This window comes from Dendrobates tinctorius, unplaced genomic scaffold (genome assembly GCF_039654945.1).
Source record: "Dendrobates tinctorius isolate UK_male_01 unplaced genomic scaffold, ASM3965494v1 ptg000360l, whole genome shotgun sequence".
NCBI classification, from domain to species: domain Eukaryota; kingdom Metazoa; phylum Chordata; class Amphibia; order Anura; family Dendrobatidae; genus Dendrobates; species Dendrobates tinctorius.
In genome coordinates, this window is record NW_027362026.1 from 5,332,657 (window position 1) to 5,359,395 (window position 26,739).

Consider the following 26,739-nt stretch of genomic DNA (forward strand, 5'->3'; position numbering starts at 1 on the left):
ACTACATGCATGCTACATACATACATACATACTACATGCATGCTACATACATACATACATACTACATGCATGCTACATACTACATGCATGCTACATACTACATGCATGCTACATACATACATACTACATGCATGCTACATACATACATACTACATGCATGCTACATACATACATACTACATGCATGCTACATACATACATACTACATGCATGCTACATACATACATACTACATGCATGCTACATACATACATACTACATGCATGCTACATACATACATACTACATGCATGCTACATACATACATACATACTACATGCATGCTACATACATACATACATACTACATGCATGCTACATACATACATACATACTACATGCATGCTACATACATACATACTACATGCATGCTACATACATACATACTACATGCATGCTACATACATGCTACATACATACATACTACATGCATGCTACATACATACATACTACATGCATGCTACAAACATGCTACATACAATACATTCATACAATACATACATAGACATACAGTACATATAACATAGAGTAACATACTTACCAATACTTGTCACATTGTTCCCCGAAGCCATTGTCTTTTACGGAATAAATATTAACATAACAAACCACAAAAATACTCACCCATGATCCGAAGCAGTCCACGAGTGTGTCCCACGACGATCTTGGGTAGAGAACTGCAGCATCAGCTCCGAAGCAGTCCACGAGTGTGTCCCACGACGATCTTGGGTAGAGAACTGCAGCATCAGCTGATGCTGCCGTTCTCTACGGGCTGCAGGAATCCAATGACGGAAGGTAGGTATCCTTCCGCACTGTATTCCTCCGCCACTTAAAAAAAAAAAAAAATCCCTAGTCTCACTTTATGGTAAAAGCTGTGTGGGAATTTCCCACGCAGCAATGGCATAAAGTGAGACTAGGGACTTTTTTTTTTAAGTGGCGGAGGAATACAGTGCGGAAGGATACCTACCTTCCGTCATTGGATTCCTGCAGCCCGTAGAGAACGGCAGCATCAGCTGATGCTGCAGTTCTCTACCCAAGATCGTCGTGGGACACACTCGTGGACTGCTTCGGATCATGGGTGAGTATTTTTGTGGTTTGTTATGTTAATATTTAATCCGTAAAAGACAATGGCTTCGGGGAACAATGTGACAAGTATTGGTAAGTATGTTACTCTATGTTATATGTACTGTATGTCTATGTATGTATTGTATGTAGCATGCATGTAGTATGTATGTAGTATATATGTGGTATGTATGTAGCATGTATGTATGTAGTATGTATGTAGCATGCATGTAGTATGTATGTAGCATGCAGTATGTATGTAGCATGCATGTAGTATATATGTAGTATGTATGTAGCATGTAGTATGTATGTAGCATGCATATAGTATGTATGTGGTATGTATGTAGCATGTAGTATGTATGTAGCATGCATGTAGTATATATGTGTTATGTATGTAGCATGTAGTATGTATGTAGCATGCATGTAGTATATATGTAGTATGTATGTGGTATGTATGTAGCATGCATGTAGTATGTATGTAGTATATATGTGGTATGTATAGCATGTAGTATGTATGTAGCATGCATGTAGTATGTATGTAGCATGCATGTAGCATGCATGTAGTATGTATGTAGCATGCATGTAGCATGCATGTAGTATATATGTAGTATGTATGTGGTATGTATGTAGCATGTAGCATGCATGTAGTATGTATGTAGTATATATGTGGTATGTATAGCATGTAGTATGTATGTAGCATGCATGTAGTATGTATGTAGCATGCATTATATATGTAGCATGTAGTATATATGTAGCATGTATGTAGCATGCATGTAGTATATATGTAGTATGTATGTAGCATGTAGTATGTATGTAGCATGCATGTAGTATATATATATATATATATATATATATATATATTTTTTTTTTTTTTTAACATTTAACACATTGGCCGGATGATGGGACTACTACTGTCCCATCATTGGCTAATGTGTCAATCACTGTCATGGTAGCAGGCATCGCCAGATGGGACTTGTAGTCCCATCGGACGATGCTTGCACAGACCCCCGGACATCAGCACAGCCCCCCGGCAGGCCGGCACAGCCCCCCGGCAGGCCGGTACAGACCCCCACAGGGTGCACAGACCACCGGCAGGCCGGCACAGCCCCCCGGCAGGCAGGTACAGACCCCGGGCAGTCCACACAGCCCCCCGGCAGGCCGGCAGAGACCCCCGGAAGGCCCGAAATGACGGCGCATCATGATGCGCACACACCGCGCATCATGATGACGTCATTTCGGCTGTCAATCAACTTTGAACTTCCGATTCCGATGCCGACTTCCGATATTGAAAAAATATCGGAAGTCGGTATCGGAATTCCGATACAGCAAGTATCGGCCGATACCCGATACTTGCGGTATCGGAATGCTCAACACTAGAGTTAACTAAAAATAAGTCAGTGAGCTTGTCTGATGGTACAGTCTGAACTGTTACCTGCCTTTGCTGAGCTACGATCAGCGGAGTTCTGATCGCATAAAAATTCAGCTTTGCTTTGACTTGTGGTCAGAAAGCAGCGAGCTCAGTAAGGCCGCTTTCACACTTCAGGATTTCGGTATCCGGCATTGGGCGGCGAAAAACCGGACTGCTGGATCCGGCCGCATACGCAGACACTGGATTCTCCTTTCTGCCGGATATATTCCAGGCAGAGGTTTCCGGGCATGCACAGTGCGAAAAACCGGTCCGGCGTTGGGAAAAAACGTTGCATGCAACGGTTTTTCCAGACGCCGGAATGGCTATTTTCTCCGGAACCGGAAAAAAACGGACGCGCTGCATTGCCATCTGGCGCAATGCGGCAGCAATGAAACAGCACGGGGAAAAAGCCGGATCTGGTCGTAACAGGCGCCGGATCCAGCAGTACGGTTTTTTGCCGCACCATGCCGGATACCGAAAGCCTGAAGTGTGAAAGCGGCTTAAAAGACAAATAAAAGAGCTGCAAGCTCCCCATAAAAGGGGATCACTGAGGTATTCTTAGGTAACTAATTCTGCACTTACCAATGGGACGGGAAACTAAACAACTTTAAAAGACAAAATACACACATGTAAATGAGCCTAAATAAGGCATTAACTCCATGTACTAATGAGGCACATAGAAGGTCTGCTGTACCTTGAGTGACAAGACAGTGCTGGACAAGTTGGTTCTCTGGATCTCGGGCACATTGGTAGTCAACATCTCATCACGATAAGCACGCTCGGTGTAAAGGCGGTAGCACTTGCCAGGACCTGTCCTCCCGGCTCTGCCTGCTCGCTGTTTGGCTTGGGCCTTTAGAAGAGGAAAATAAGAATTGGAGCAGATGAAACCTCATCATACAAGTCCTTTCACTACATAACATCTAAAAAATGACATTAGTATAGGTAAAAACAGGGAAATGAAGCAATCCATTATAGTAAAATATATCATTTTTATTAGTTAAATATTAAAAACCAAAAAGCAAAAGGTAAAAAGCAGAGTGCCTCACAGGGGAGACGCCACAAACTATAAAAATACAATCAAGACATATCATTTGTAGGTGTATATATTAGCAGGATGAAAACAATATCATTCTATGAAGAGGATTGTAGGGAGGTATAGATGGAAATAACCAAAATCAGTGGGATTGGCTACAAGGCTCATTAAAAGCTGCTATTGAAAATATATAAAAATGCTTAGTGATAGAAAAATTCAATGCCCTGAAACTATATGCTCCTCATACTCCCTGATAGTATCAAATTAAGAGAGATGGTAATACCTAGCAGTGAGGAGGGGAAACATATAAGGATAGACAATTAGTGCATATGATGCCCAAAAGGTAGATCGGGAAAGGATTCACCTTGGAGAGTCTGGTTCTGAGCCTTCTCACCCTGACGCTAGTTTCGCCACTGGCTTCTTCTGCGGGTGTCGGGGTGAGGAGATGCCACTCCAGACTCTCCAAGGTGAATCCTTTCCCAATCTACCTTTGAGCATCAAATGCTCTAATAGCCTGTCCTTATATTTTCCCCCTCCTCACTGCTAGGTATTAAGCCTGTATGCTTTAGGGTTGCATGGACTGATTATTATTATTTGCATTCACACCTGTATTAGGGGACTTGGATTTATTTGTAACAATTACCTTCTCTCTTAACTGGTTACTACCAGGGAGTATGAGGAGCGTATAGTTTCAGGGCATTGAATTTTTCTAGCGCTAATGCATTGTAGGAAAGTCAGAATAAATTATGCAATGACCTATGAATCAGCTGCCATCAGCTCTATGTATATGGGTGAGCAGTCACATGATGCCCCCCCCCCCGCCAATACTCGAGATACCCCCAATCACTCACCTGTGAGATGGGAGTTACTACAAGTTGATCAATCCCAGTTTTAGAGTTGTAGACCTTCTGCTTTACAAATCCAGGGTCAACCACATAGTAGATGCCATCTATAGTGAGCGAGGTCTCCGCAATGTTGGTGGCAATAACAACCTGGAAACAAGAAGACATGACACACGAGTGAGGAACAAATTATCATCCTGCACCCAAATTAGGATTTTGCATCAGGAAATTAATTAGAGCAGCATTACAGTGCATGTATTAGAGTGTGCGGCTGTCACGGCATGCTGGGGGTTATAGTTCAGCAGCTGAGGAGCCAGTACAATAAGGTATTAATGACAATGGCCACAGCAGCCAGTGGAGTTTATACCCACTAATGCTCATGGCCTACATTTATAACAACGGTCCTGATATTAGAGTTTAGATGTCAAATGCCAAGAGCTTAAAAGGGACACTGAATCCATAAATGAATGATAAAAGAAGCAGGCAATACTCTTGTCCCCACGGTTTGTCAGTCTGCATTATTTTCTGTATGTAGAAATATCGCAGGTAACACAGGGGCTGAAGGGGTTGTCTGGTCCCAAAAAAAACAAAAAAACAAAATACCAGTCATATGCACCTGCTTGCACCCTGATGGGTCCTGCAAACGTCGCTCCTGTGGTCCGCGCCAGGACCGCAAGACATGATATCCAGTTAATTGGCTGCCTGTCACCGAGACTTACAAGTGACTGACTTTTGATATGCCACTTGAATAAGTGATCAGAGGTCGGTCCCACAGAACACAATAGCAATTCAGAGAAAAGAACATCAATTCCAGGGCCTGGCAAAGACCACTGCAGCAGACTGTGCTGGACCCATGGGGGTGCCTGCAGGAGGCTACTCCCGATTTTGCTCCTTGTAACACAATCCATACCACCTAAGCTTTTAAGGCTGAACAACCTGTTTATTCTCCTGCCGATTCGGTCTAATTTCATAGGGTGACTGGCCGCAAACTTGGAGCCAAGCAGTGTTGCATATGTTGTCCTACTGCAGACAAGTAGGCGGACGCTCCTGCTGCAGCAAGTTGCCTTACACCCAGGCACAAGATCGGGATATCATTTTAAGCTTTTTCCATGTTACGCATTCCTTAAAAATGATAAGCTGACATACTGATCCCTGAGATGAAATGCTTCCATACATATTAGACTAATGTCTGACGCACACGTGGATTTTGACGAGTTTGGCCGACAGTCTAATGTGTGTGGGAGCACTGGCAGACAGATCGGTTAAGAGGTCATACATGTCTGATTTTGGACTACACATCGTATTATAATCCAAGGAGATATGTCGCCGGCAAAGTCTCAGCTGGAAACTTTCTCACAGAGAACACAAGAGCGCTCATTTGAACTAGAGTACCTCCATAAGGGAGGGCCGGCTGAGATGGCTGTTGTCTGAATGATCGGCTGAAGCATTGCTCAGCCAACAGCCATTTAATGTGTATGGCCGGCTTAAGACATTCTCATTTATAGTGACCCTTCCCATCCACAGAAATGAGAATCTATGTTTGGCTGCACAGTTACCAGGTGAATCAGGGGGATTGTGCCAAAATTAGTTAAACAAATAAATGGTCACCCTGTATGCGCATCTATAATACCTTTCTGCTGCCAGGAGGAGCCGGGTCAAAAATCCTGGTCTGCATCTCACTGGGTAAAGCAGAATACACAGGCAGTATGATCAGCTCCGGGACATCAGGGCCAAGGGACTTCATTCTCTCATACAGGATTTCACAAGCTGTGTCAATTTCTTCTTGACCAGTAAGGAAAACCAGAATGTCACCTGAAATAAGCAAACAGGTTTAATATCAGGCACATTTACAGTGAGGAACTGCCGGGCTACGTGGCGGCTTTCAACATCACAGACAGAGCAAACATACAAAATCTAATAGCATGCAAGACACATCATAACCACACCACCATCTATGGCTAGGGAAACACAAGGATTACTATACATGAGTGATCAGGCACCACAGGTTAAGCAAAGAAGAGAATCCTTGCTTTAACCACATTTGCCAATTCCGCACTAAACAGAATAACTAATTTCTAAGAAAACATAAACCTGCAGAAAACTAATCAATTGAACTGTATGAAGTACAAACCAGGTGGTTCTGTCAGATGGATCTGCATGACGGTGATCAGACTAGCGTCCAGGTAATCCGTCTCAGGCTCCTTAGTGTACAGGATCTCCACTGGGTATGTTCGACCAGGAATGGTAAAAATCGGAGCTTCGTAAAAATACTGAGAAAACTTCACGGCATCCAGAGTAGCAGACGTCACAATCAGCTTCATATCAGCGCGCTTTTGTACTGTCTAAATTGAAGATATCAAGAACATTTTAAGAATAATGAGGAACACTGTCCTGCCAACTTCTGGTCAAATAACAGAACGTGAGTGATGTGCCACAATGATAAAGTTACTCAATCTCTCAGTCTAAATACACCAGTCACTATGGGGTCTTGTGGATTTATGGAATAGATTTTTCAAGGATTCCTGGGAGATGCGATTGCGAAAGGACTCTCAAAACTTGGGGCATTCTTGTGCTGTTAAAGGGGAAGTCTCAAGAAAGTTAGCACCTACAGTATACAAGGGTAGGAGTCAAGTTACTTATTGCTGGGGGTCTGACTGCTGGGCTCCCTATTGATCCAGAAAACAGAGCTCTGAAGTTCCCCTGGTGGTTCACATGTGCCCGCACCACTGCTAAATTTATTGTTTATGGGACTGGCAGAGTTTACAGTGGACTGTACATGGTGGTATCAATGAATGAAGCGGTGGGGGTACCAGAAGTTGGTAACCCAGAATTCAGCAAGTCATCATCTAGAAGCAATCCCTTTAATGTCTGGAGCATGGTCCTGGCAATGGTGTTGCATGATCTTTACGATAATGTGTATTTGGGATAGATCTGACAAATTTAATTTCAGAGAAGCGTAACATTTCTTTTTAATTTATCCTAAATAATACTATAAAATATGAAAAACTAATATAGCAGTGGAGTGTAAATACAGTGCCAAAAGAACCCAAGAATATTTACATCATACCTTCTTCAGAAGTCCGAAAAGCACATCAGTGTGGATAGTCCTTTCATGCGCTTCGTCAAGCATGATGATGGCATACTGAGTCAGATCAGGATCTATCAGACACTCTCTAAGTAACATACCGTCTGTCATGTATTTAATGACAGTCTCTGGGCTAGTGCAGTCTTCAAACCGAATGGTATAGCCAACCTACAGGGACAAAGGAATAGCGGTATTAACACGATAGGCTTGTCATCCAGAGCAGAGAGATCTGTGGTATAAAGCTGAATACAGTGATAAAGGAAAAAAAAAAAAAAAAAAAAAAAAAAGAAACTGGCCTTTGCCTTCTGTTGGTCATCCAATTTAGGGGCTGATTTATAGAAGAACAATAAATTGTATTGGGAGAAATATAGTAAAAACCCACCTCCTGACCCAAGCAGCAACCATATTCTTCAGACACACGCTTTGCCACAGACATTGCAGCCACTCTTCTGGGTTGAGTGCATCCAATTTTACCCCTTGTCGTGTAACCAGCTTCAGCCAAATACTGTGTAATTTGGGTGGTCTTTCCGGAACCAGTTTCGCCGATGACAATCAAAATCTGGTTGTCGTGAACAGCCTTGTGGGGGAAGGAAAAAAAAAAAAAAAAGTATAAAACATTTAGGTTAGTATAACAATGCTGCCCAGTCAGGACATACTGAGGACTTTTCTGTATCTCTTAATAGGAGCCGTCTTGCAGCAGCTATGACAGTGAACGGAGAGCTGTTGTTCAGATCCGCTCAAAGCATTCGCTTCTGATGGCACCTGCGAGAAAATAACAGCTTACTGGGGAGAGAGAGAAGGGGGTCTGATCCCTAATGATCAGATATCGATGACCAATCCTGGGGATAGGTTACCAATATGCCATGAACTTAATTTTTTCTTAGGTTGTAATTCTAAGGTTTCTGAGTCCCCCAATGAAGCACTTGTGGAACCTCTTTCATTTTGTTACAGCTTTATTAAAACTAGAGCCCACAAAAACCGTCAGTGTTGGTGAATCTGCCTGTATGTATTTTTCTGATCGAGAAACAAACCCTCCATTTTATTATTTAGTGAGCTTTCCACTTTAGTTTCCTGTTACGATAATAAGCCCCACATTGTCAGATCAGATTTACCTTTAGACATTCTAGGATTAGTGTTCCTTCTATGCAGGGCTGGGGAGTCGGAGCTCATTTTGGTGGAGTTGGTATAAAATGGTCCGACTCCTAAAATATATAATAAATTGGGTACAGTAGTTCAATGCAGAATGTGCTGAATATTTTTTCATAGGAATTTGGGAAAGTTATGCAATGTCCTATAAATGACTGTTCTATTCCTGATCTAAGGCTACATTCACACACAGCGTTTTTGCTGCGTTTTTTGAGGATCCGTTTTTCAGCTGCAAAAGCAGATCAGCTTTTTAAAAAAAGCGCATCACCTGAAAGGTTTTTGAAATCATAGAAAATGTTTTCAATAGCAAAATCAGATTGGAAATCTGCTCTATCCATTTATCCATATCTGTCTATCCATATCTTATCTGTACCAAAAAGAATGAAAGCCAGGTAGCACACAGACTAACACTCCTTTTTTTTTTTTTTTTTAGCACCAGTCAGGTACACCTCATAGCTGCCCAAAAGGACGCCCAGGACAGGCATTGCTCGTCATCAGTAACACATCAACATCAATTGATAGTTGGAATAAATAGACTGCAGTCACCACATCTTAAGGTGCAGGCTTTATTTTCAAGTGAAGGGGTGTGCAGTATAAGGTTCTGCAGCAGCTGAGGTGTGCAGTATGAGATTCTGCGGAACAGTATGAGGTTCTGCCCCCCCCCTCCCCCTAGTTTTGATCCTGGCTAAAACCATTTCTTATAGATATGGCGAACGCTCAGGTAACCCTAAATGAAGGTCAATGGACACAGGTGGCTGAATTGAAGGAATTGCTTAATCGCCTATTTACCGTGACTAAAAAATTACAAGCTGAGGCTTTAACTCCTGGCATTTTCATAAGGGAGTGGAAGAACTTGCTATTTTTCCTGTCCCAAAGAGGAGATTTAATTGCAGATGGCATTTCTGCTTCAATGAAATGGAGAGCGACACAGCTATTGGAAAATAAAATTTTTCTGGCAGCTGTTTATGTGGACCCAAGTCATCGTATATTGCTTGATGATCAACAGCTTACTAAAGGAAAAGAAGCTCTGACTAAGGTAGCAGTTAGGATGAGTGGCCTACAGGAGGACTGCCAGGCGCAAGAGGACTCGGGTCCTGACAGTGCTACTGCTGCCATATCTTCATCCTCATCAGATGAGGAGTTTGACTTTGACAAGTATTTGGATGACGGAGCAGAAAAAGCATTGCCGCAAGGAAAAAGATTTCACTCCGTCTCCTATAGCAAGCAGATTGACCATATTTCAGCAAAATGTTTCACTTGCTCTCAAAGAAAAATTCAACCGTTCATCAAAACTGACTGTGCATGAGGCAATTCCTTTATACTTGGAAATTGTTAGAGTTGTTGCCCATGTGGGTTACGGCTTTGCCTCCAACCCAAGTTAGTGTAGAGAGGTTGTTCTCTGGCCTTAAAATTATTAGGTCAGATTTTAGGTCATCTATGAAGGAGGATCTGATGGAGGCAATTCTATTTCTTAGAACAAATTCATAGACTGCACAAATGTTATTTAGTATGTTTTTGTTGAAAACTGTTTTTTGCCACTTACCTAGTTTATTACATAGTGATTATATATATATAATCAATATTACATATTTACAATTACAGTTTTTTGTGTTCTACAGTTGTATTCCAATAAATATATATTATGTTCTATCTAAATGTCTTGATTATTGTATCATAGAAATGATTAAATGTATGATGTTCACATTGTACTACAATAAATTTTTCACTTAAATATAAGCAATACATGTTGGAGTCGGAGTCGTGGAGTCGGTGGAAGGGAAATTGAGGAGTCGGAGTCGCAGGTTTGGCTTACCAACTCCACAGCCCTGCTACTATGGTCAAGAGTCAGCAACAATGTAATCCCCAGGTTCCCAATCAGACAAATACATCATGTCATGGCAATGTGAATGCCATAAAGACATCTTGCTGAGACCCGTACTGAAGGAAGCAGAGATGCTACAGGAGACGCAAATATGACAGCAGAAGGAAAACATTTTATATTCCCTGTCTGATGCTCATCCTTACAATAAAGCACCTTTGTAATAGAAAAGAAAAAATAAAAATCTGCTGTAGCTTTCAATGTGCATGAAATCTCATGTGGTCAAAGCTGATATTTCAGCTGTGATCCTAACCGTTCCTGATGCCCCATTTATTGTCTTGGACATAAAGCCTTTGATAACCAGATAGGAATACCTTTGTCACAAGTATTTCTCTGTGTCAGCAAACGCAAATTTGTATGACCACACAAGCTCAGCCTAGTGATTAAAGGGGTTGCCCACAACTAGGAGCACCCCTTCTTCAACTAAATTTTACGCCCTGATAAAATAAAGCCTTTACTCACCTCCTGTGCTGGCTCTGTTCCCGCGGTGTCGGCACTCGCTGTCCCGGGGCTGTGATGCGGTATTGTGATGCCCAACGCCCAATCAGTGCTGGCGTCACTGGCCCTGCCTTCAGACACTGAACATGATGAGGAAGTCAGATCAGCTGATCACTGGTTTCCTCTTCATGCTCAGTTCGTACGAAGGCGGGGCCAGCGACGCCAGCACTGATTGGATGCCGGCGTCACATGTCACACCACCGCATCACTGCCCCAAGGTTGAGCGAGTGTAGACACCGCGGGAATGGTGCTGACACGGGAGGTCAGTATAGGCTTTATTTTTTTGGGACAACAAATACAGCAAACAAATGCCAATTTTTGTCAAAAATGACAATTATCACTCACCCCAAAATATATCTATACAGCAATAAGTGAGGTTAAAATATAACTTTTAATATATGTAACTTAAAAGCTCCAAAATAGTTATGTCACCAAATAGTGGTTTAAAAAGATGGCGATTCAATGGGTAATCCCCGAAGGAAAATTGGAACCACCCAAACGCATCATACAGGATATAAAACGTTGCTAATATATCATGTCAGGCAACAGTTTGTATAAAGGATACAGCATAGATTAACAATTAGCACACAATGCCATAGCCAATTGCATACATATATTTTTTTCTGACTAAACCAAAAAAGGTTTATAGCCACAAGATACCAATAGATGAGATATAAAAACAGGAACAATCTCACCGGTTTATGCAGACGGCCAGGAGTCTCCAGGGATACTCTGTATACATACAGGGAGGTAGCGATGGGAGGACAATACCCTGTCATATCCCTCAAAAACTAACCATCATCTGATCCCCAGACTCCCGCCCTTACAAGGGCAGTCCACAGCTCACTCTATATTGCACATGCCCTGCACTTTCCCTTAGAAGAGTGTCCCAACGCGTTTCATCCAAGTAACTCTTCAGGGGACTAACTTGTTAAAAAGTGCCATAGTGCTAAAGCTCAAGAGACATAGATCCTCCTACTCTCAATGCTGTCTGCAAAACTAGGGGTTATCCCAAAAAGGGTGTTAAAACAGGCCTACCAAGGAGCTAAGGACTGTATGCGTTCTGAACTATTGAATACTAATAACAAGAAACCTCTGGAGAATGATACCCTTAGATTTATTACAACATATGATAACGGTGCAATTCCTGTGAGGAATATTATCAAAAAGCATTGGTCCATCTTACAGATGGACAGTGACATCTCCTCTTATTTGATTGACTCCTCTATGATCACATATAGGAAAGCACGGTCCTTGAATGACAGACTGGTGCGGAGCCATTTTTCAACTCCCGTGAATAGAACATGGCTCTACAGTGATGTCACGGGTTGTTTTAAATATGGTCATTGTGTGGCTTGTTCACACATTGGGGCAAGTAAGGTTTTATGAAATGTTTAATGGGATAATTCTTCCCAGTCACATTACTCACAAACTGTAGCACCAAGGGCATCATTTATAAGGTCACCTGCAAATGTGGACTGGAATATGTCGGAAAAACAATCTGTGAATTTAGGAGGAGGATTGGTGAACATGTGGGAGATGTAACACATAAAAAGGATACTCCAATTTCTAGGCATATTCATGGGGCACATGATGGCCAGATTGCATACCTCAGCTTTACTGCCATTGATAGGGTCTTTAAACCACAGAGAGGAGGCAACTGGGACCAGTTGTTGCTGCAACGTGAGGCCAAGTGGATTTTTAATTTGGACACCGTAACACCTAAAGGCCTCAATGAACAAATCAATTATAGCTGTTTTATTTGAATCCCTCCTTTTTCCTTTTTATTGACCCATATTTAGGCTTGTTATTAAGCCTGAATCACTATTTGGTCACCTATTATCAGGATTTGCATATGTATATACATATGTATACATTGATATATGTATTTCCTGTTGTCATTTATCTTCAATGACTTGTCATGTGCACACTTTACTCCCTACTGTTTACCCTACTACGTCTCCTCCTTGTTATTTGATGCTAGCTAGACCACTGTCTCCTGCCCATGATACAATTCACTATACAGGTGATTGTTTTCATAATTTATATTTTCAGCGGATATCCTGCTGGACGGACGCTGTTTGGAAAGGGGTTAATTTTTCTGGCTCCTGTAGTGGTGTGCGTCAATGATGGGAGTACATGCCCCTCCTTTGTTGTGGCTGCGCTGGTCAGCGCTCGATTCGCTGACAGGAACAAGGGGCGGTGCCGCAAACAAAACGTCACCAGAAGTGGGGCATTATTGTAACACGTCCACTGACCGGAAGTGTGGCACTTTCATAGTGGGCGGACCGCCCCTAGAAAAACGTCAACCGGAAGAGGGGCACTTTTCTTTCTCCTGATTTGCTCTGTACCTGTGACGCTAGCATGGGCGGAGTAAGCGCCGTTTTCAGCGTGCATTCCACAGAAGCTGAACCGCCTAATGATGGACGATTGGTATGCCAGATATGGGGAGTGAGTATACACATTGATTGATTGTGGCATCAGGTGTGGATTGTTTGAAGTCATCTTACCATATAAATATGCTCTCTTTCCTCCACTCTCTGCAGACAGCATTGACAGTAGGAGGATCTATGTCTCTTGAGCTTTAGCACTATGGCACTTTTTAACAAGTTAGTCCCCTGAAGAGTTACTTGGATGAAACGCGTTGGGACACTCTTCTAAGGGAACGTGAAGGACATGTGCAATATAGGGTGAGCTGTGGACTGCCCTTGTTAGGGCGGAGTCTGGGGATCAGATGATAGTTAGTTTTTGAGGGATATGACAGGGTATTGTCCTCCCATCGCTACCTCCCTGTATGTATACAGAGTATCCCTGGAGACTCCTGGCCGTCTGCATAAACCGGTGAGATTGTTCCTGTTTTTATATCTCATCTATTTGTATCTTATGGCTATAAACCTTTTTTGGTTTAGTCAGAAAAAAATATATGTATGCAATTGGCTATGGCATTGTGTGCTAATTGTTAATCTATGCTGTATCCTTTATACAAACTGTTGCCTGACATGATATATTAGCAACGTTTTATATCCTGTATGATGCGTTTGGGTGGTTCCAATTTTCCTTCGGGGATTACCCATTGAATCGCCATCTTTTTAAACCACTATTTGGTCTCACAACTATTTTGGAGCTTTTAAGTTACATATATTAAAAGTTATATTTTAACCTCACTTATTGCTGTATAGATTTATTTTTTGGGGGCCAAACATTTAGTTGAAGAAGTGGTTGTCCTAGTAGTGGACAACCCCTTTAAAAGCAACCCCCCAGTCTGCCCCCTCACAGTATCTGAGCAGTTCCCTCATTATTTCACATTCTCTCTTTAGCTGTGCTATATCATCAGCTCTCCTGCTCTCACTTCCTGCTGAGTTGGGGTTTAGACACAGCAGCCAATCTGTGGAGGCAGAGATGCAAGGGGAGGGACATATTGGCATCATGAACCAATAATGAGACAGGGGCGTGTCTGTTACCTTAAACCCCCTGCAGACACTGCGGCTACATGGTAGTCACAGATCACAGTTTGCCTTAATGATGCTCAGCTAAAATACTGCCAAACACCAACACCTGAATACAAGAAAAAGAAAAGTAAGCATCACCTCAAACTACTGGATTAGCTCCTGAATAGTCTTTTTTTTTTTTTTTTTTTTTTAAAGGGGTTGTCCACTATTGGACAACCATAGAGTAATCAATTCCGGAAACAAAATTTATACACTGTCCTTATTTTCTCACCTCCCGCAGCGTCGTTCCAGCGACAGACATTGGCTCTGAAAGAATCTTTACGCCACTTTCAAAGAACGTTAACATCATTGGAGAGGCAGAAATGCAGGAGGTGTGTATATGCTGTTTCTTATTTTAAGATTAATTAAGCTGGGATTGTCCAGTAGTTGACAACTCCTTTAACTTAAAGGTCAAATTTTAACCATTACCTGCACCAGCTGCTCCTTTAGCTTGTAAATCGGTAAACTCTCCCTCTGTTCTAGGATTGACATCTGTGTCTTCTTGCCATAAGATGCCTTATTACCTCCAAAAGCATGCTTCTTCCACTCAGGAATATCATTAGGCATCATCCCGATCCCTCTCATGTTAGCAGCAATTTGTCGGCCATCAGCTATAAAACACAATGGACAAGGTATTAAGCAGTGTACAATATCAGGAGAGCATCCAACGGAAAAAAAACCTTTACACCTGCAAAGTGCCAGTGCAGTGCCTGAGGACACAATGCATTTACCTCGCTAATAGATCACTGCAGTCCAGCATTGTCAGACATTCCACCATGTCTACACTGTGTGCATCATGCCAGGAACTGCTCCTGACAATGTATAAATGCAAAACATATCTAGTGTCTCCAATTACCCAGACATTTGCCAAAAACTCAATTTGGCACAAAGCTGTACAGTTTGTGAACAGCAAGAGATGCATCTGCTATGCTCCCTGTATCTGCACAGTGGCAGCAGCAGCAGCATCTAATAACTTGGACTTGAAGGCTTGTGTCTTCTTTAAACCTTAAAGAGGATGTCGACTGGGGTCCGACAATCGGGCACCCCCACTTATCAGCTGTTATCTGTGTCGGTGGTGGCCACTGGCAGAAAGTACCCACTTGCCGAGTTGCTCCGTATACTTGTAGTGGCTGCCACAGAGTACTGCACATCCACCTGCTATTAATTTTAATAGGAGTCAAAAGTGCAGTACCAAGCCCCGGCCACTACAAGTACACAGAGCAGCCTATATATACAGTCATATGTAAAAGTTTGGGCACCCCTATTAATGTTAACCTTTTTTCTTTATAACAATTTTGGTTTTTGCAACAGCTATTTCAGTTTCATATATCTAATAACTGATGGACTCAGTTATATTTCTGGATTCAAATGAGGTTTATTGTACTAACAGAAAATGTGCAATCTGCATTTAAACAAAATTTGACCAGTGCAAAAGTATGGGCACCCTTATCATTTTCTTGATTTGAACACTCCCATCTATTTTTTACTGACTTCCTGAAGCACTAAATTGGTTTTGTAGCCTCATTGAGCTTTGAACTTCATAGCCAGGTGTATCAAATCATGAGAAAAGGTATTTAAGGTGGCCACTTGCAAGTAGTTCTCCTATTTGATTCTCCTATGAAGAGTGGCATCATGGGCTCCTCAAAACAACTCTCAAATGATCGGAAAACAAAGATTATTCAACATAGCTTTTCAGGGGAAGGATGCAAAAAGTTGTCTCAGAGATTTAACCTGTCAGTTTCCACTGTGAGGAACATAGTAAGGAAATGGAAGAACACAGGTACAGTTCTTGTTAAGCCCAGAAGTGGCAGGCCAAGAAAAATATCAGAAAGGCAGAGAAGAAGAATGGTGAGAACAGTCAAGGACAATCCACAGACCATCTCCAAAGACCTGCAGCATCATCTTGCTGCAGATGGTGTCAATGTGCATCGGTCAACAATACAGCGCATGCATAACGCCTTTTTGTATGACCAAACAACTCAATCTTTGTTTCATCAGTCCACAGGACCTTCTTCCAAAATGTAACTGGCTTGTCCAAATGTGCTTTTGCATACCTCAGGTGACTCTGTTTGTGGCGTGCTTGCAGAAACGGCTTCTTTCGCATCACTCTCCCATACAGCTTCTCCTTGTGCAAAGTGCGCTGCATTGTTGACTGATGCACAGTGACACCATCTGCAGCAAGATGATGCTGCAGGTCTTTGGAGGTGGTCTGTGGATTGTCCTTGACTGTTCTCACCATTCTTCTTCTCTGTCTTTCTGATATTTTTCTTGGCCTGCCACTTCTGGGCTTAACAAGAACTGTACCTGTGTTCTTCCATTTCCTTACTATGTTCCTCACAGTGGAAACTGACAGGTTAAATCTCTGAGACAACTTTTTGTATCCTTCCCCTGAAAAGCTATGTTGTTTTCAGATCATTTGAGAGTTGTTTTGAGGAGCCCATGATGCCACTCTTCATAGGAGAATCAAATAGGAGAACTACTTGCAAGTGGCCACTTGAAATACCTTTTCTCATGATTTGATACACCTGGCTATGAAGTTCAAAGCTCAATGAGGTTACAAAACCAATTTAGTGCTTCAGGAAGTCAGTAAAAAGTAGTTAGGAGTGTTCAAATCAAGAAAATGATAAGGGTGCCCATACTTTTGCACCGGTCAAATTTTGTTTAAATGCAGATTGCACATTTTCTGTTAGTACAATAAACCTCATTTGAATCCAGAAATATAACTGAGTCCATCAGTTATTAGATATATGAAACTGAAATACCTGTTGCAAAAACCAAAATTGTTATAAAGAAAAAAGGTTAACATTAATAGGGGTGCCCAAACTTTTACATATGACTGTAATTCGAGATACGTAAAGGATGACATAAATAGTGCCATATACACTGTAGAAAACCAGCTACTCTGGTGCACTAAGGAAAGAAACTGAGATGTCCTGCGGCAATCCCTGTAGATACCGGAACTAAAGCAGTTCATGAAGTAGTTCACCAAAATCAGAATTGTCTGGATGTTAAAGGGAATTTGTTATCAGGTTTTTGCTACTGAATCTGAGAGCAGCATAATGTAGGGGCAAAGACCCCCCCAATTCCAGCATTGAATCACTTACTGGACTGCTTGCAGCAGTTTTGATTAAAAGCTGTTTTTTCAATCTGCGGAAGATCTACCAGTTCTCTAAATGCTGAGCTCTGCATAACCCCAGCCACACCACTGACTGGCAGCTTTCTGTGTACACTGTGCATAGGCAGAAAGCAGACAATCCTTGGTGGGCACGTTGTTGGACCAGGAGGCATGGGACACCTAGTATTCTAATGATAATCTACTGCTCATAAAAAGTTGACAAAAAAAAACAAAAAAAAAAAAAAAAAAAAAAAACACAACACACTACACTAATGCAGCCCAGTAAGTGACACACTGCTGGCATTGGGGTCTCTCTTCCTACATTACGCTTCTCTCAGACTAGGCAGCAAAAACCTGGTGACAGATTCCCATTAATAATAAAGTCCTCTTTTCTATAAATGAGCTAGTAGCGACAGAAAATGCACAGAAGTGACTACAAACCGTCAGGCAAAGGATCCACCCAGTGTTTGTTCAAGCCCATGGGGATGGAGTCCATTTCTGCCTCCCGTTGTGCTTGCTTCAATTCCCTTCTCTCCTTCGCCAAAGCGCTTTGCATCATGGCAGCTTGAGACAAGGAGCCATCAGGATTCTGAAATGAGACATTTAAAAAAATAAATAACATTTATTAGATTAAGATGGCTGGCACATGATGGGGGGCATTCATTTTTGTCTCACCAGTGGTTAAAATGACAAGACTTCATACCTTTACTATTTTAATAGGGCTCATGTCCATACTCTGCTTTGTGTGACCTCTTAGGAATGGAGGTTCCTCTTCTACAAGCTCAATTTCCAAATCCTCATCTGTTCCAAAAAATAAAAAGTGTGACAGTTTGTAAAATCTGAAGACGCACGTGGACAAACACAGAAGATAAAGGAAGAAGTAATACACTGCACAATTCTAGAGAACGTGCAGAATGCAGGAGGACGACAGCAAGGAATTCAATATCTGGGCGAGGTACACTGGTAACAAACCTTCCTCATCATCAACCTTGGGCAGAATACCAGTCTCTTCATCAAAGTCAGGAAATTCTTCTTTAGAAAGGACATTGGCAGCAATCATCTGTGAAAAAGTAATGGAAATGGGGTGAGCGTTCGCTTTACATAATAAGTATCCGCAAAGAAACAGTTGGTTTTTCTGACGGGACAAGTCCTTCAAAGAATGGTGAACATCACCGATATCCAAGAATTGTCTGAATCTTTCTCCGCGTTATCCCTTGCTAGCAAAAAGCTTTCCTGGAACACTTTTCATAAGGAATAAAGCGCTAACAGTACAGAAGAAAATATGGATGTGGTCTCACTGCCCATTTTCAGGGGAAAACCAAGCATTGTCATGGTGCAGACATCGTTATCACGCAGTTCTTGATCTCATCTGGAAGGTTTCTTCAACATGCTATATACTTATAGAACATCTCTTATCACTACCAAAACAACTGTATTCACCCAAAAATGGAGATACTTCACCTGCTTAATCTCCCACTTTTCCGGGTCTGAAATCTTGGTGAGACGTTTTCGTTCTAGGGTGTCATCTTCAACCTCCGGGGCGTTTACTAGTGAAAGGTGGCTGGGTCTGTCTGGGTTCCTCATGGAAGCCTCCTCATTGTTCTCCCCAACCAGGTTCCTCCTTCGGTTAGGGTTCTGATCTTCTCCAGTGTCTTGATCTACGTCCTGCAGTCAAGTTTTAAAATATTACTGCCATTCAATAAAGCCAATGTTATAAATGAAATATAATTAGGAATGAATCCTTTTTACTCATAAATTAGTTTTTGGTTTTGTAGACATCTAAAAAGGTAATACTAACATATTATTGCCAACATTGAAAGTTCTTTCTGACCAAAACCCATCATGGGGTTTCAAAAAGTTCCAGAGTAAAGGAGAGGTGGCCATGTATGTGCCAAACGATGGCTGGACATACAGGATTATGCTTTGTCCAGCAATCCAATAGAAGATGAATAAGTGGTGCTCTATTAAGATGAGGCTTTTCTACAAATGAAGGGATATTCCCAATATGAAAATATCATCTAAGTTGGAGGCTTAAAACTATACCCCAAAACAAGTGGTCATTTATACTCACCTTCATACTTAGGCTGGTTTTGCACCCAGTGAAGGAAAGCACCTTGATTTTCACTCTTTGACCTTTGCTGACAACATCAGCCACATTTGCCACACGTCCTTCTCTTCTTAGCTCTGATATATGGACCAAGCCCTCCCAGCGTTTCCTGGAGAAACAGATGATCTATTATTTCTAGCGCTAAATTAACAACAGTCAATAAATTAAATCCAAGGACAATTGCTGTCAATCATCTGTGTTCACCAGAGGATCCCAGAATCTCACCTCAGGCCCTCCAACTGAACAAAACAGCCAAACTGCATGATACTGGTGACTTTTCCGTTATAGATATCCCCGATAGATGGCTCTTCTGGAGGGGGTCTATCAACGTGCTTTTCCCTCCAGCGCTCATCGTTCTTTTCGGACCGCTGGTTTCGGCTTGTGTGTTCCTCCTTAACAGGGCTCCGGTAGCGATTCTTGAGTGGGCTGCGACTTCTTGACCTGGGTCTCCCTGATTTCTTCCTATCTCTGGATCTTGAGCGGGATCTGTGCCGGTGCTTACGACTTCTCTCTCGGCTTCTACTGCGACTTCTTTTTTTCTTATCCCTAGTAAAATAAACGTTGAGATAAAGGACAATGTTGAGCTACTTAATCTCAAGTAGTTTCTGGGAAAGCTGGGTGACCATCTCTAGTGATCATTCGTAATGGTCATCTATCACAGCCCTTTCAAATATCACTCAACAAATCTTATTCACGTGATCGTATAGCGGGTATAACTTCAGCTCCCGGAGTCTCTGGAATTATACTAACAATATCATAAGTATATATATATATATATATATATATATATATATATATATATATATACACACACACACACATACACAGTGCCTACAAGTAGTATTCAACCCCCTGCAGATTTAGCAGGTTTGATAAGATGCAAATAAGTTAGAGCCTTCAAACTTCACACAAGAGCAGGATTTATTAACAGATGCATAAATCTTACAAACCAAAAAGTTATGTTGCTCAGTTAAATTTTAATAAATTTTAAACATAAAAGTGTGGGTCAATTATTATTCAACCCCTAGGTTTAATATTTTGTGGAATAACCCTTGTTTGCAATTACAGCTAATAATAGTCTTTTATAAGACCTGATCAGGCCGGCACAGGTCTCTGGAGTTATCTTGGCCCACTCCTCCATGCAGATCTTCTCCAAGTTATCTAGGTTCTTTGGGTGTCTCATGTGGACTTTAATCTTGAGCTCCTTCCACAAGTTTTCAATTGGGTTAAGGTCAGGAGACTGACTAGGCCACTCCAACACCTTGATTTTTTGCCTCTTGAACCAGGCCTTGGTTTTGTTGGCTGTGTGCTTTGGGTCGTTGTCTTGTTGGAAGATGAAATGACGACCCATCTTAAGATCCTTGATGGAGGAGCGGAGGTTCTTGGCCAAAATCTCCAGGTAGGCCGTGCTATCCATCTTCCCATGGATCCGGACCAGATGGCCAGGCCCCTTGGCTGAGAAACAGCCCCACAGCATGATGCTGCCACCACCATGCTTGACTGTAGGGATGGTATTCTTGGGGTCGTATGCAGTGCCATCCAGTCTCCAAACGTCACGTGTGTGTTTGGCACCAAAGATCTCGATCTTGGTCTCATCAGACCAGAGAACCTTCAACCAGTCTGTCTCAGAGTCCTCCAAGTGATCATGAGCAAACTGTAGACAAGCCTTGACATGACGCTTTGAAAGTAAAGGTACCTTACTGGCTCGTCTGGAACGGAGACCATTGCGGTGGAGTACGTTACTTATGGTATTGACTGAAACCAATGTCCCCACTGCCATGAGATCTTCCCAGAGCTCCTTCCTTGTTGTCCTTGGGTTAGCCTTGACTCTTCGGACAAGCCTGGCCTCGGCACGGGAGGAAACTTTCAAAGGCTGTCCAGGCCGTGGAAGGCTAACAGTAGTTCCATAAGCCTTCCACTTCCGGATGATGCTCCCAACTGTGGAGACAGGTAGGCCCAACTCCTTGGAAAGGGTTTTGTACCCCTTGCCAGCCTTGTGACCCTCCACGATCTTGTCTCTGATGGCCTTGGAATGCTCCTTTGTCTTTCCCATGTTGACCATGTATGAGTGCTGTTCACAAGTTTGGGGAGGGTCTTAAATAGTCAGAAAAGGCTGGAAAAAGAGATAATTAATCCAAACATGTGAAGCTCATTGTTCTTTGTGCCTGAAATACTTCTTAATACTTTAGGGGAACCAAACAGACTTCTGGTGGTTTGAGGGGTTGAATAATAAATGACCCTCTGAATAAACTTTTCACAATTTAAAAAAAAATTAAACAAAGAAATAACATTCTTTTTTGCTGCAGTGCATTTCACACTTCCAGGCTGATCTACAGTCCAAATGTCACAATGCCAAGTTAATTCCGAATGTGTAAACCTGCTAAATCTGCAGAGGGTTGAATACTACTTGTAGGCACTGTATATATATATACACACACTACTCACAAAATGTTTTGAGATAGTTGGCTTTTGGGTGAAATTTCAGGGTGATCTAATACATATTATTGTATTTTTTGGACTATAAGACACACTTTTCTTTTCCAAAAAATTTTGAGGAAAAATGGAGGTGTGTCTTATAGTCGGAATATAATTACAAATACTGTGGTGGCAGCATGAGTCGGGCGATTCTGCGGCGGTCCCGGTCTGACGCTTACAGGTGATGATCACACTCCCTTGCCAGGCTGGTGCAGCAGGTGCGGCGGTGGTGCTCTGTAGTGCAGGGCTCCGCCGGCATTTTGTGAATGCCCGGAAGTACCGCACATTCATTGCTGTGCGATGAGGTGACCTCTGGGAAAATGGCCGCCGGGGATGGCGCATACTCAGATTGAGATCTTGGCAACAAGATATTGTCCTGCAGCAATGGATATGCAGAGCACCCCTGCAACACAGAGCACCACCGCCTAACCTGCCACACCAGCCTGGGATGGGATTTCCTGGAGGCCTCCGCATCAAAAGCAATGGACATGCGGGGCCTCCAGGTTTTCACAAGATGCCAGCGGAGCCCCCAGCACCACCACTGAACCTGCCGCACCAGCCTGGGATGGGATTTCCCGGAGGCCACCACACCAGCCTGGGATGGGAGTCATATCGCCAGACCACCGAATATCTCATGTGACACCGCTACACCAGCGCTGCTGTCCCCCCCCCCCCCCCCAGTAAACTGAATTCGGACTGTAAGACGGACCCCCATTTGACACATTAATTTGTTTTCCCTATTTTCCTTCTGAAAATTGGGGGTGCGTCTTATGGTCCGGTGCATCTTATAGTCCGATAAAAAATTATATATATTTAATTTTCTTTGTCTAAAATACAAAGGAAATGTGTCGTCTTCAACTTTACGCCTTTTACAGATCATTTCATCTTTAACTTGCATAACACTCTCTAAACCACCCTTTCTATATGGTTTGGTGTAGTGTAGAAGACCATGGTGAGCTAGTGAGCCTTAACACATTTTTTGGTTTGTTTCTTTGTTCTCTGTCTCCATACGTGTTCTCTTGGGATTTTGCCGCCTTCAGTGAGAATCTACAATGTGCACATTCCCCTAAGAGCAAGGTCATGAATAAGTGTGTCCAAACTTTTGACAGATACTACATGATTGTGGGGGTCCAACCACTGGGACCTCCACTAATCAACAAGAATGGGTATTCAGTGTCCCTGTGTGAATAGAACAGTATTGCACATGTACGGCCACTGTTCCATTCATTTCTATGGAACTGGAGGGAAACCACTCCCTATCATGCGGTGATAATGCATGGGCACTACATCTACACAAAGCACTTTGGGACAGCACGATCATTCATTTATCACCAATCTTATTTATTTTTTAAAGGGAATCTGTCACCCCTTTTTTGAGATATCATATAATGATATCATTCAATTGTGTGTCACATAAGGATTCTCTTAGTACTTTTGCTTCCCCCTGACCCCTCACCTTTCATGCATATCTTTTTTATATCGGTTCAGATGTATGTAAACTGCCACGGTCCGGTCCGCTGGGCGGGGCTTATTCACCTGCTCCACCCCCTCCCTGTCTTGCTTTACACAAGAAGAAATGCATAGAGCAAGACAGAGGGGGAGGAGCAGGTGAATAAGCCCCGCCCAGCAGACCGGACAGCGGCAGTTTACATACATCAGAACTGATATAAAAAAGGTATTTATGCATGAAAGGAGTGGGGTCAGGGGGAAGCAAAAGTACTAAGAGAATCCTTATGTGACACACAATTGAATGATATTATATGATATCTCAAAAAAGGGGTGACAGATTCCCTTTAATAAATGTGTGGGCTACCCCTTTAATCTTCTCTGGTCATTTTTCAGCTGACTTACTTGTGCTTACTGCTCCTCTCTTTCACCTTGCTCTCCATACTTGGCTTTAATGCATCAAGCTGTTCCAAGACATCGGCAGCCACCTTTACATCCTCTGGATCCAGCATGGTCTGTACAGATGAAAAAGAAATGTGTGCTCCTCTGGTCATAGACATTTATGGATTTCATCATGAGGATCTGTAGTTTAGCCGGGGAGATGGGTGGCTGTCAAGAGACTTGATTATCTCGCTGTCGGACGGGGTGCAGAGCTTATAAGAATTGGTTATCTGAGGTCTCATCACTGACAGGCTGTATGATACGTATCATTATGATGATGGTGTAGTCGTGTGACCAAGGAATGGGGCATTATTGGGGAAGAGCAGCTAATATAGATTGCCAAACAGCTGAACCAAGCACCTGATTACACAGGATTCCCATCTTCCTGTGAAGATCAGCAGAGCCCCTACATCTGTCACATATGTCTCTCATATAAGACACCAAGGATTGGCTCTTTTGAAAATTTGTTGAAAAAAAACTTTTGAAGAAAACATTCTACCACAGGTTTTTATGTTGATTTATGTTCAAGTCAACAGAAGCAAAGATCCATTTTAGATTTTAATTTTCCGCATATAGCCTGTATTGTTAGCAATTGCCTAAAAAAACAATATGAGGTTTCAGTAGGAAAGAGTCTAACACTCGACAACTTCATAACAGCTGAACTGTCCGCTATAAAATTGAAAAAAAAAAAAAAAAAAAATTACCTCAAGGGACGGCTCATGTTGACATTGTGTCTGCTGGCAATCACAGGACATTGGTACTGTCACATAACCACTGCAGCCAATCAATGGCCGCTGATCAGCTGCAGACTTTAGTACTCCATCACAGTGGACATACCCTCTGAAGGAGCAGTAAAGAATGCAGCTGAATATGGCAGTCAAGGTGACAAAGGAACATGACTGCTGACAGACACGTTTCACGTGGGAGGATCGGTGCCAGTCTTTAGGTAAGAATATAGGGGTTTTTATTTTATGGTAGACACTTTAGCTGTTGAGAAGGGGTTGTACACTGAAAAGGGAATCTGTCAGCAGGATTTCACCCTCCAAACTTACATACACATGGAGTCCTTTCAATGGCAGGTTCAATAATACCTTTACATGACCAGACCATTCTTCAGTTACTGAGAAATCAGCACTTTAATTGATATGCTAATGAGGCTGTAGATCCTCCAACACGACTGGTGACTCCTTTGGCTGAAGTCAAACAGCATACAGGCAGTCAGGAATGCAGGAAAAGTTAGTGCTAGAGGGAGTAGAGCTGGAGTGACAGAGGCTTCAGATCTACAAATGGTTCTTTAGCCTCATTTGCATATCAATTCAAATGCCAATTTCACAGTAAGTGGAGCTGGCCATGTAAAGGCTACATGCGCAATAGTTTGGAGGTGAAATTAGATCTTTAAGATATTCAAAAAGGTTCTGCTCATGTTCCGTGGAATAGTGCCACCCTTTTGTCTGGGCCTTGTCAGGTACATCAGCAAAAAAAAAAAAAGCTACAATACCACACACTATTTATGAAATGACGTCTGGTATTACAGGTTTTTTGTTGTAATACCAGACTTGGTCAGGGGAAAAGGGTGGCTGTGCTCCAGAATATGAGGAAACCATTTTTTTTTTAATAGAAGAAAACCCCTTTAAGCCACCTTCTATTGGCACAGATCCAGGTAAAAGAAAGCAGTGCACAGAGAATAGAGGACACTGGGGTGCATGCCATGCTTACCTATGCTCAGTGCTTCCTAACAGAGCACGGTCCCGATCAGATTCCCTGCCCTCACCTTGATATTCACTCCACACATACAATCCCTTTAACATGAGCTCATCATATGCGTGACCACAATAATACATATGTAATTACCCGAACACAGGGATTGTCTGGTCTGCAAAGTGCTGGAAACAAATCTTTCATCTTCTCTTTTTCAGACTTGGGCTTTACATTAGCTTCTTTAACAAAAAGAAACAAAAATATGAATATTAGATAGTATAAACATCCACATGCTTTTATTATATAAAATTATTTTTTCTTGACTCACACATTGATGAACACAAGATTGTGGGGGGTCCAACACCCTACACCCCCGCTGCTCGGCTGCCATCTATTCCAAGTACTGCTTTTAGCAGCCAATTTGGGAGCATTACCTTGAATGGGAGGTAGTACTCGGCAGCACCAACAGAGCTGCGGGTGTCCGCTGATCATGGGGGTACAGGGTGTTGGGCCAATCTCATTGGATGACCTATTCTAAGGTCCTGAAAACCACTTTAACAAAAAGGTATAAATGGAAAGAACACAAACAAGTCAGGAAAAGAACAAGCAGAAAACTGCAACCTTTAAGACAACAAGAGTTGGCGGTCCCATTCTATCAGCCATGACAGGATCTGTGGCCCCAGCACGTGAGCATGTCACCGCTGCATCCTGAGGTAAGTGTGGTGTAGCGGCAGGCCAGCTAATCAAATGAAGAGCCGCGGATGCAGTCAGGTGAAGAGGCAGGAATCCATCTCATGAGCACTGATCATAGAACACCGTCATGGCCGATTGAGTGAGACGTGGCAATAAATTTGCACAAACTCTAATGACAACCTAGAACCGGGTGCATACAGAGGAAGTCCAGACGTACCTAGAGTTGTTGATTGTTTCGTTGGCGGTCTCATGGTCTGAATCAGTCGCAACAGATTACTGATAAGAGAATCC

At 42.4% G+C, this 26,739-nt stretch overlaps 1 protein-coding gene across 1 annotated transcript in view; it reads right to left on the minus strand.

Moving 5' to 3' along the window:
• The window catches only part of DHX8 (DEAH-box helicase 8), a 46,867-nt gene that overhangs the window by 13,722 nt on the left and 6,406 nt on the right, over window positions 1-26,739 (minus strand). The window contains exons 4-19 of the mRNA XM_073562629.1: window positions 26,666-26,738; window positions 25,909-25,994; window positions 24,022-24,131; window positions 19,921-20,241; window positions 19,660-19,804; window positions 19,050-19,253; window positions 18,561-18,648; window positions 18,292-18,389; window positions 18,030-18,177; window positions 14,903-15,084; window positions 7,845-8,039; window positions 7,445-7,630; window positions 6,509-6,719; window positions 6,008-6,189; window positions 4,387-4,527; window positions 3,197-3,352 (exon numbers count right to left, since the gene is read on the minus strand). Of these exons, the coding sequence (XP_073418730.1) occupies window positions 3,197-3,352; window positions 4,387-4,527; window positions 6,008-6,189; window positions 6,509-6,719; window positions 7,445-7,630; window positions 7,845-8,039; window positions 14,903-15,084; window positions 18,030-18,177; window positions 18,292-18,389; window positions 18,561-18,648; window positions 19,050-19,253; window positions 19,660-19,804; window positions 19,921-20,241; window positions 24,022-24,131; window positions 25,909-25,994; window positions 26,666-26,738 (2,526 nt within the window). The remainder of the gene's footprint in view (window positions 1-3,196; window positions 3,353-4,386; window positions 4,528-6,007; window positions 6,190-6,508; window positions 6,720-7,444; window positions 7,631-7,844; window positions 8,040-14,902; window positions 15,085-18,029; window positions 18,178-18,291; window positions 18,390-18,560; window positions 18,649-19,049; window positions 19,254-19,659; window positions 19,805-19,920; window positions 20,242-24,021; window positions 24,132-25,908; window positions 25,995-26,665; window position 26,739) is intronic.